This window comes from Lycorma delicatula, chromosome 4, assembly GCF_047948215.1.
Source record: "Lycorma delicatula isolate Av1 chromosome 4, ASM4794821v1, whole genome shotgun sequence".
NCBI lineage: Eukaryota > Metazoa > Arthropoda > Insecta > Hemiptera > Fulgoridae > Lycorma > Lycorma delicatula.
In genome coordinates, this window is record NC_134458.1 from 207,343,763 (window position 1) to 207,355,795 (window position 12,033).

The window sequence follows — 12,033 nt, forward strand, 5'->3', positions numbered from 1 at the left end:
GTATTTCAACATTTTATATACTAGTAGTGTATACTATATACTATTAGTGAATTTTTATTATTACCTTATTTAAACTGGTTAGAAAAGTGAGTATTTTGTTTTCTGTAATAATAACGTTAAATTTAATTCTTTCAGAATTATAAAATTAAACTGAATAAATGTATTATAGAAAAAGTTTTATATACCTTTGTGATATCTGATGATCTCATTCTACAAAAAAATTAGGTAAAACTTGTTATGAGACTGAAACTAAATTGATTATCAATATAAACTAAAAAAATTTTGATAAAAGTCTTTTGTCATTCAGTCTGTTAAATGCTGGTGGGATTACAGGACAATATAAAATGTGCAACCAAACTATTGATACCCTTTGAAAGTAATTAATCACTAGCTGGTCAGGTTTTGCTTCTCTCACCTAACCATCTAGTCAGGCGGCTGTGTCCCCTGGACCCTTGACGTGTTCATCTCCTCATGTTTGTAAGAATATTAAGTATTTTACAGAAATATTCTAAGAAAAGAAATATTAGTGGGTAGAGAATATTTTTCTGAACATTCTGTGTTTTTATATTTAAAATAGGCGTAAGGAGTGAGTAGATATTGAATTTAATAGTTTTTAATTGTAATATACTATTTAACGCTAGCCATATTTGTAACATTTAGTATTGTGTGCGTTCATATGAGGTTGTGTTAATTGCCAGTCCAGCTGCTGCTATTGGTGCAGAGCGGACCGTGTGATGCGCCAGCCAGATGCATGCCGACTCCCTCCCACTTAATAAACATACAATCTTTTTTTTTTTTACTACTTAATATTAGTTAATAATCCCTTTATTTTATTAATAAAATTAATATATAATAATAAGAATGTAAAATATAAATAAAAATAATCTACACTTAGAAATTAAATTAAATAATCTGTAAATTAATTGACAACAGAGTGCTTCTAGTGGGATATAGTTGGCTGAGAGAGTCAGAGTCATCATGGGCAGCTGCATGATGCACCACCATTCGTCCGCTATGTGGCAATAGCAGCTAAAATAAAAATGCGAGCACATAAAGAAAACAAACGAACAAACCTACACACCATACTTTTTTATAGAGTGATACATAATTATTCAAATTTATAAAATAGATAACAACATAAATAGTTTTTATTTTAAAGAAAAATATGAAACTGCTGTTTATAAATTAAAAAAAAAAAAATTGTATAAATGTACGTGTTTGATAAAAAACCTGGTACTATAACGTTAAAAAAAAAAGACTTTGAAACAACTTACATAAAAATAAATAAATAAATAAATACTAGCTGTCAATTTCAGTTCTTAACTAGTCATGATCAGTCAATGGTGAGAAATTGTTTAAAAAAAACAGATATAATAAAAAGAAATGAAAAAAAATAATAAAATAATTAATAGGTAAATACTGTGAAATGTTATACAATGAGTATTTCTAATAGTCTATAAAACAAATAATAAATGCTGATTAAAAATAGTGTGGTATTGTTTTAGGTAATCCCTTTCAAAATCAGAGAGTTAGCTAAACACAGTACTTCTCAGATTGTCCAAAGTTCAGTTCAGATCTCCCAACAAAGGTACAATCTCTAAGTTGGCATTTTGAGTGGTTCAGATTTTTAAGCTAATAAAAATAATACTTCATCCTTCGAAGTAATACCTTACGATGGTTCTGGAGGCTAAACAGAAAAACAAAAAAGAAAAGATAATTTTTAAGCTAACTTTCTGCTTTCAACTGGACTTTTCTAAAATGTTATTGTATAACATGTTATTGTATAACAGTTCTTATGCAATAGCTATTTTTTTTATACACACTGGTAAAAAATACTATTTTGTGGTGTTTCACAAGTATTTTTTATTTAGTTATTAATCATTCATTTATATAATTTTCTTTTTTATGAATTATTTTAACTAATTCCTTAGTTATGATGATTGTTGATTGTTATGTAACAATTGAACTGGATATATTGTTTTAGATTTTAATTATATATATTATATATATATATATTAATGAAAATTTTTTTAGCATTTTCTTTTTTTAAATGTTTTTTAATTACTGCATTGAATGTTTTTTTTTAAATTAAAGCTTGCTCTTTCTTGGTTAAGGTCAATTTTTTTTTTACAGTTACAACTTTTGATATCATTTAATTGCTTATTCTAATGAGGAAAAAAGTGAGAATCTTTGCTTGAAACAGCTATTTTCTATAAACAGTAGTATACTATAATCATCCTTTAACTGGGTTCAGATTTCTAGGTGACAATATTCTTCTGTATAATAGACATTCCAAAATGTTGATCAGTTTGTAAATAAATTATGGCCATATAATCACATTGGACTTCTAGCCCAAGTAATAAAAGCACTAAAACCGTTACTTTGTTAAATAATTAATAGAAAACTATTTTCTGTTAATATCTAATTAACTATATTATATTCTCTATAATATGTGTATATATGTACTTTGATTGTGTTTCTAGGTGCTTGTGAAAATTATATTTGTGGTGCTAATGCTGAATGTTTCGCTAAAGATCATGTCAGTGCTTGTGTTTGTAATGATGGTTATACAGGAGATCCCCATGACTTATCTGTTGGTTGTCGACCAAAAACTGTTTCATGTAAGACATCTACAGATTGTTCTATCAATACTTACTGTTATGGAGAGACTTGTAAACGTAAGTATTTAGCATGATTTTTAAACTTCACTTTTTCAGTTTATTTTATTAATAAGGTGTTTGTTATTATGTTTATTATAAATTTATGTGCAAGCATGTATATACTTTTATATTATGTTACAATGATAGCTAATTCAAATTTCAAGTGAACAATGGATTTTGATTTGATATTTCTAAATCAAAAAAGAATGTTTTTTAATTTCTGCATTATAATAGTCAAAAAATATTTAATTTATGCATTTAAAAAAATATTCTTTATTAAATTAAGTAATAATATAGTACAAAGTGTTTTTCTTAAAAATTAACTTAAATACTGTATACTGTAAAAAATAATGTGTATTATTACATGTAGAAAAAAAAACAATATTATTTTTATTTGCTTTTTCACAATATTTTACAACATTGGACTAAGTACTGTAATCCTGATTGTTTGCTAATAAAAATACATTACTAGAAGATACATATCCCTTGGTTTCTTGTTATTTATTCTTCTCCCATTTTTCTACAGTTGCAGTGTTGTGTGTGATTTAAGACCAATATTCTTTTGAGCTTAGGATTGTAATTATTGGCCAATCACATTCTATATATTTTTCTATTGGGTGGTCTCCCTTATCATCATCCTCTTTTCTTACCAGTTTCCATTTTTTTGTATTACTTTCTTGTGCTATACCTTGTAAAATCTGTTTAAAAATAAATTTAATCCCAAGATCAGTTATTAGCATAATTTGTAAAGATAAAATTGCTTTTTAATTTACTAAGCAATTTTATTGGAAAAATTTTAAATTAGAAATGTTTATGAAATGGTAATTGTAGGAAATTATAAATATAATTTTATTTTAATGTCTAAAAACAACTCATGTGTAATTTATGTGTTTCTTTCATTTAAATATATCTGAGAATTTTAATTGAATTTTGTTTGCTTTGTTTTTTTTTAACAGCCTTCTGTCAATCAGATATTGAATGTAGTCTATCAGAACAGTGTGTTAAAGGGCAATGTATTAATCCTTGTGATGAACAAACAGCTTGTGGTCTTAATGCTGAGTGCAGAGTTATTGCTCATAATAAAATTTGTACATGCCCACCTGGATTTACCGGAAATCAAGATGTTGAGTGTATTAGAAGTAAGCAAAAATTTTATTGAGGAAGTTATGTACTTCCTGTTCAGTTTGCATAGTTTTATTTACCAATATGATTTAATATTTTTCCAGTATTAGCTGAAATTAATGGTAAACAGTATTTTATGTATCATTGTTTGTGTTTACACCATGATTTAAATTTTCTGTTTTAAACTGACAAAAAGGAGGTGTACAGTTTTACAAATAAGTAATATGATTCCAACATGCCTGGCACAATAAAAAATACTTTGTAAAATCAGAGATTTCATGTTGTATGTTTTGTTATTCTCAATATTTATTTCGGAATAGATTAATTTTATGATATTTTTAACAAATAAATGTTATGTATACTTAGAAAGAAATCAATTTAAATTATGATTCAGTTTATACAGCCTAGACAAATCCTGAAATATTTACAAAATCTATATTTTCATTCTATAAAATTGATTCTTCTTTTTTTTTCAAATTGGTTTCTGAATTCTTCTCTTTTCCATTAAATAAAAAAAAAAAATGATATGAGTAGAAAATGATAGGTAGGCGATTTAGTTCTGGTTTTTAGTCAGTCTTTAAAAAATGATTTTAAATATCTTATTTTTATAAAAATCAATTATTTTTTATTATAAATTAATAATTTCGTTTATCTGTATTTGCATTTGTGTGTTATTAATTTAAAAACCTTTTCTAGGAGATGTGCGACCCTTTAAATGAAACTACTAATGTTTTTCAATGACAATCTGATTAAAATTTATAGACAACAGGGTTTTTACTTAAAATAGTTTTATTTGTACAATCTTCCTTAGTACTATTCCAAGAAGCACATTAAATATAAATTTTATCATTAAATTATTGTTAACAGCTTTGTTTAATCTTCACTGTTATAATATAAGTAACTCTTATCTTTATTTACAAATATAGATTATTTACAAATTTTTTTTTTTACAAGTTTTTCTTTAACTAAAATAAATCTATTTATTTACAGTTCCTGTATCCTGTGAGTCAGATGCTAATTGTAATGTTGGTAATTCATGCAAAGAGGGTATATGTCGAGCAGTGTGCCATGGTGACAATGAATGTGCTTTTAATGAAAAATGTTTGAAAAATATCTGTATATGTAAGTAGCAACTTCTTTTTCAGTTTTTAATACAAAGAAGTAATGTTAATTCAAATAAGTTATTAAAAAAAAGATGACTTTTTTATCAATAAGATTTTTATATTTTCATTTTATTCACATTTTAGTGTCAGGATACAAGAAATTAATTCTTATACTAGTACATTATAAAATATTTATACATAGAAATTATATTTTTATATCTATTTTATTTTTTTTATTTTATAGTGACCTGTAGAGTGGATAATGATTGTTTCTTGGGACATATTTGTTTGCATAATATGTGTATACTAGGATGTCACTCTGATGAAGATTGTGCTGCCAGTGAAGCATGCAGAGACAATAAATGTACAAAACCATGTGTACCATCTCCATGTGGTCCTAATGCTATTTGTACAGTTTCAAATCAACGAGCTAGTTGTTCTTGTCGTGCCGGTCTTGTTCCCAGCCCAACAGCACAGGTAATAATATAATGATTTTTGAATAATATTAGAAAGCATGATTAAAGAATATAATTTTATAACAAACAAAACTCAGTTTCAAGTTACAAGGAAATTGTTCCTTGAGGAGGGGATCTGTTGAAACTAATTATGCATCTTCTTCAATGTAGTTACCACTGGTTAACAAAGTATGTAGTCGAATTATATACTCTTCTAAGTAGTTTTTGTAAGTTTAGCATGTTGGTTTCGTCAATTTTTTAAAAATTTCATATCGGTCAAGATATTTAGATTTTGGTTTTCATTTGTATGCAAAATTTTCATATTATATTATCATCTTTGTATATGTTTTCTTTTTTCTATTAAGAGGAGATTTGTAAAAGTGAAATCTGTTATGTTTGGTGTTGTTTTTTGTACAGAAAACATATTAAAATTGTCACAAATATCAACAAGTAAACTTTGTTCATAATATGTAAAAACAAGTATCTCAGCACACTTTCACCACTTGAGATTTACAAACATACTAAATTTGACAAAAATAATATATTAAAGGGAAAAACACAGTATACATTGAATATATTATTCAGTTATACACTAAAGTAGATTTCACAACTTAATGATTTCATAAAGATGGCATGTTATCCATAGTGAACCCATAGGCTGCTAATTAATTTTGAGAAGTTCTCTCAAAGAATAACTTCTATAGAGTTTAAAAGTGATTCATTTATAATATCTAAGAATATTTAATGTTTTTTTTCACAATTTTATTATTGCTTTGATAATATATATTTTTAATTCTAATTATCCTTCAAACTTTAATATTTACTTACAGTAATTTTAATTGTACATTTTGATATTATTCTTCCTTGTTTCTAGGTGGCTTGTGTCAGAGCACCAGCAGCTCCTTGTGACAGTAATCGTGACTGTTTATCTGGTATGACATGTCATGAAAATTTCTGTCGTCCAGTATGTTCAACAGACTCCGGTTGTCTTCGAAATGAACATTGTGATACTTCTTTTGGTGTATGTAAACCTCTTTGCCGACGTGATGATGATTGCCTGAGTGGAGAGGTTTGTGAAAACTTAGTTTGTGTTATTGGATGTCGAAGTGATCTCGGATGTCAAAATGATAAAACCTGCATTAACAATAAATGTGTTGGTAAGTTGGAATTTATTTTAACTATAATAATACCTATAATATATTTTAACTATAATAATTTCATATTAAATTATATTAATAATATAAAGTATTGATAAGATTAAAATAAAAATATTTGAAATAAAATTTAATTATTTTTAAAAATGATTTAATTTTTAGATTAAATTATAAAATCAATATTTTATTTTAGATCTTTGTGAATCTCCAACTGCATGCGGTACCAATGCAGAATGTAAAATTGTTTCTCATCAAAAACAATGTGTGTGTCCTCATCCTTTAACTGGAGATGCTAACATTGGCTGTCATCATCCTGTTGTTCCATGTAAGAATGATAAAAACTGTGCCAAAGAACAGACATGTTATGCGAATATATGTACTTCAAAATGTCAAACGTAAGTCGTTTCATTAAGTTTTCAGATAATTTGGTCTTGTTCTTTTCATAATATTGATTACCAAATTGTTTTCTTTTGTAATTTATTTTAAACACAGAGTTGCAGAATTTAATTGTATTAATCTTGAATTGGGGGGGGCCAAAATGAGGATAGTCTTGAAGAGGTCAATGTTGGTGACTTTTATGTATAGAAAGATTACTTACAAGTGAATTTCATCCATTTTGAAAATAATTTTACAAGTGAAAGTTTTTTCTGATTCCATAACTTGTACAAAATTGTATCAAATAATGCATGTCAAAATGTTTCAAGTCCTTTTTAGTTTTATACTTATAACATCTGCCATGTAATTTGAAAAATTTGTTATAATTGATATCTCTTATTTTTAATACAGTCAGACAAATAAGTTAAAGTTATAAAATATAACGATAATTGTTATCAATTAATTACATTTTTCCAGGGATTTGAACTGTTTATCTGATGAACGTTGTGTTGGTGAAATATGCAAAGCAATTTGTAATTCAGATAGTAAATGCAGTGCCGGCCAAATATGTGAAAATAGACTATGTGTACCTGGATGTAGAAGCGACACTGTTTGTTTTGATCATCATGCATGTATTGATAAACAATGTAGAGGTGAGAAAACATTTGATGTTCTGTTTTTCTTTATTTTATAAAAAAAAACGTGATCTGCAATCACATTTTAATCTGTATGGATAATCCCATTTGCTTAGTAATTCTTTACACTGATTTTGGTTTTTTTATTTATGGATTGATGTAATGTTACGGTTTTGAATCAATTTGTTTACTTCTAGCAGATATTTAAAAAATGCAGCTGATAAATATAAAAAAATTAAAATGGGAAAGTCATTTTTTAAATTAATTTTGGAATAGCCTGCAGGTGTTAAAAATAGGTACATAAATTTAGTATTCCACATAACCATAAACCTTTTAAATTTGATTATTTTCATATGAACCATTATTGAGAATTCAATTTTGACATTAATATTTTTTTTTAAATTTTGTGTAAACTGAAGGTAAAAAATACAGGCCGAATTATATTTTACGTAATAGTAAAAGTATTAAAATTTTATCAAAATCATATAAACAATTTTTGAAAAATTTAATTTTCATATTTCACAATCTAACAGTCAGGCTTCTTGCGGATAAGTTAATGTTGTATTTTACATTCATATTAGGTTTTTCATTTTTAAATTGTTTCTTACTTTTTAAATCTTAAAATAGTATTTTTAAATTTATATTTTTAACGGCAGTGTGAAAAAGTTATACAATTGAGATTTTATCAATTATTTCAAGTTATAACGGAGAACATTTAAAACTTTTTGTCATTGTGAAACTTTTTGTCATTTGTGAAAAAGGAATATTTTATGAAAAGCATCTAAATAATAATAACCTCAAGAAACTGGAATATCTATAGCTTTATTTTAAATAATAATGATCTTATGTATATTTACTTAAAAAAAAAAAAAACTCAGGAACACTGGAATGAGCTGAATGATTCTTTCATGATTATTTTTAGTGAAATTTGAGGATGGTCTTAGGTGAAAATTTACCCATAAAAAAAAGTGATTGAATGGGTAGTATTGCTTAGTAGAAAGTTTCATTTTTTTTTTTCATTTTTCATGTAATATTTTGAGTTACTTTTAGACGTTTCTTACCAAGAAGCAGTTAAAAAAATAATAATTGGACAAAAATTAAACTTTCCACCTTTTTAGTAAAACGTTTTTTAAATATTACATTCTCAACATGCATTTAGTAAAAAATGTCAACAGATGAAAATGAAATTAGAAACAACTTTCCTAGAAAGGTTTTTTAAATTTTCATCTTAAAAACAGGAGTTCAGCTAATCTTCTGGCATAATTAGTATTTCTGTATTAACAGCTGAGAGATGAAAATTTTCAAGTGCTGTAATTTAAAGCAAATAGAATTGTTAACAGTTTTCACAGAAATTTTTGTGTGGATTCCTCTCTCATTTAATAGAGTTTCATTAGGAGAGTTTCTTTCAATTTACTTACTGTGGGTATATTTAGTAAAAGCTATCAGGAAAACAAGAATTGATGAAAATAAAATTCATGCCAATTTTTTTAATGAAAAATATCTTTTATTTTTACTTCCTTATATGAAGTAAAGGAAGTATTGTGATCGCGAAAAATTTTGGTTTATAGATTTCAACCGAAATATCCATTTTGACCATCCCTGAATCCATTTTGACTAGTTTCAGCATGACGTCTGTACATATGTATGTATGTATCTCGCATAACTCAAAAACAATTAGCAGTAGGATGTTGAAATTTTGGATTTACGGCTGTTGTAACATCTAATTGTGCACCCCCCCTTTTTGATTGCAGTCAACTGAACCAAAAGTGTCCAAAAAAACTCAAAATCCAAAAGAAATTTGGATTTTGGACTTTTTCTTAACTACAATAATAAGCCCTCATTGAGAGCTTTTCAATGATATATCATGTGGTACTTATTTTCAGTGGTTCCAGAGTTACAGCTAAATGAAATTTTAATTAATGAAATATTTGGATCTTAGAAGGGGAAGGCACATCGGTTGGAATCAGACTTCATCTCCTTTTTTCAAAGTATTTTTTAAATTTAAATATATTGATTTATTAATAATTATTTACCTCTGATTGTTAAAAAAAAAAATGTACGATAAATAATAATTCAGTAATAATAATAAAAATTAAAAAAAATATGAAAAAATATCAGAAGTTATTAATGAAATAAAATTTTATGTACTTTTCATTTAAAAAAAAATGTGTGTATGTAATTTAACAGGCGTACAAGGAAGTCGTGTGGCGTTCATATCAGATTTTTTACATTTTGATTGAGAATTTCTGTCTGGTAGTAAATAAAGATTGGTTCAAGGGGTACACGATGCAGTTAAACTTGTATTCGTATACTTTCATCCATAAGTTAACCTACATTGTAAGAATTCTAGTTTAAAATGTTTTTAACAAGTTTTGTAATATCTTTAACCTGCGAAGACAAAGATTTATTTCTATTATTATCATCATTAAATTATTTTTCTAATTAATATTTTCATTACATTTTCTTCTAAAAAATATATTATATGAGTGTTTTTAATGGCGTTATAATTTATATTTATTTTTTTAATTAAATTATATTCTCACTTGTATTATAATTGTATTACTTAAATTCACTTAATAGTTCAGTCGGTAGAGCAACTATTTCATTCACTGGAAGTCCTACAATTGATTTCTTTTATAGTTTGGGTCATTTTTCATTAGTTAATATTCATCTTATTATCTCTGTATTAGTGCAGATGTGTGCATAAATTACCTATTTAAAAAAAAATATAACTTTTAACGTAACATAAAATTACATTGGGGTGTTTTATTCATTTATAGATCCATGTGAAGGTGCTCCAACTTGCGGATCATGTGCATCATGCCGTGTTATTAATCACGGTGTACAATGTAGTTGTCCTGCTGGACTGATCGGTAACCCATTAATCTCCTGCATTAAACCAGCTGTAAGATGTGATGGTAATTGTGAATGTAATGAAGCATCTGGTTTCTGTGTTATTCGATGCTCAAATAATAAAGACTGTGCTTGTGGAGAGATTTGTCATAGTGGTATCTGCTCTTTAAAATGTTCGCCAAATTCTGCTTGTCAACCGGTAGGTACATTTAATTTTTTTTTTTAATTATTCTCTTTTGCATCATAATTATATTTTCTTGTTTTAAGTAATTGACAAAGGGTATTTAAAAGTTTATCAGGTATGTAATAACTATGCTGGTTAACATCTTGGCAGAAAGGATTCATTTAATAGTTATTTTTTTTATTTTTTAGTCTTTTTTCTTTTGTATTTTTCTTTTGTTAGATGAATAAATTCATCACAGAAGCTTTTGAAAAGTTTGTATATGATATGAAAATGGAAATCCTGTAACGTATGAAAAATACCATGCCTGACCAGGGAAATAAAATAATTCACTGTTACATTTTATTTTTCAGTACTAAATGAACTTAAATTTTCAAAACTAAATCATATACCTACTTAAAATAATAATAAATCATACCCACTTATTTTAGCAAAAAGATGTGTTTCAAAATATGTTTGTAAGATATCTCAATAACTGAGTTACTTTTCATTTTTGTGTTAATTATTATAATAAAAAAAACCTGTATAAACAAGAATTATTAATTATTGTGTGTACTATTAAGTACAATTGGCAAATTCAACATTTTATTTATTACATTATTGCTTAGGTTTTTTCCCCTACACCCCTGCATTGGATCAGCAATTAAGCATGGCTCAATGCAGGGAAGTGTCCTTGAACTGAAACAGCCCTTCCCATCTACTGGCTGTAAGTCTGGCGTGATAGGTTGGGCTGCTGGTTGGATCTTTGTTTTATTGCCCACTCAAACAGGGGATGCCATTACTGGCCTTCCTGCCGGTTTGGGTTTTTTTTGCCCTCTAACAGGGGTTACCATTTCTGGCTGTTTGCCAGTACGGGTCTTTTCAGTTTTTTATCTCAATTTTCTCACTCCCTCAGTGTTCTTAGGTGAATGAAAGGATTTGGAGTCTCCCCACTTCATCACCACCACCCATCCAAACAAGCCCAGACAGACAGCGACTCCATGAGGGGTTGTCCCTCACCCCCTCTCCACCTCTTCTTTTCTAAGTTGAGATAAATTTAGTTATTTCATAATATTCCTTTTCACTATACAACATTCTCCCCACAACACTGTCCACATCAGTCGGGCCCACTTTACCTTCAATCTCTTGTCTTTGTATTGCTCACCTATGGCGTTGAAAAACAATATGATTGAGGGAATCGATTTCCCCACAGTAGGGCCATTCCTTCTTTTCTGCTCTTCGCCCCACATACATGTACATTCTGAATCCCCCTTGGGCGGTCAGGAACTGGGTAAGCCAGTAATTAAGCTCCCCAAATCTCCTCCTACCATAGGGCCCTATCTTCCTTATTAGATGGTACGTTCATCGTCCTGTAGAAGTGACATCTCACCTAGCTTGCCACTCCTCGATCATGTCGTTCCTGGCCGTACTCCTCCATCCTCCTACCACCCTTTTCCGCATCCTGGCTAACTGTTGCAGTGGGGGTATTCCTACTATCACCAACAAAGCCTCCCTT

The 12,033-nt window shown here is 27.8% G+C and overlaps 1 protein-coding gene across 1 annotated transcript in view; it reads left to right on the forward strand.

Annotated features, from left to right (window-relative positions):
* dpy (fibrillin-like protein dumpy) overlaps window positions 1-12,033 on the forward strand; it is a 705,616-nt gene that overhangs the window by 366,046 nt on the left and 327,537 nt on the right. The window contains exons 35-42 of the mRNA XM_075365108.1: window positions 2,484-2,678; window positions 3,617-3,799; window positions 4,773-4,904; window positions 5,130-5,362; window positions 6,215-6,497; window positions 6,688-6,889; window positions 7,347-7,522; window positions 10,285-10,556. Coding sequence (XP_075221223.1) covers window positions 2,484-2,678; window positions 3,617-3,799; window positions 4,773-4,904; window positions 5,130-5,362; window positions 6,215-6,497; window positions 6,688-6,889; window positions 7,347-7,522; window positions 10,285-10,556 — 1,676 coding nt within the window. The remainder of the gene's footprint in view (window positions 1-2,483; window positions 2,679-3,616; window positions 3,800-4,772; window positions 4,905-5,129; window positions 5,363-6,214; window positions 6,498-6,687; window positions 6,890-7,346; window positions 7,523-10,284; window positions 10,557-12,033) is intronic.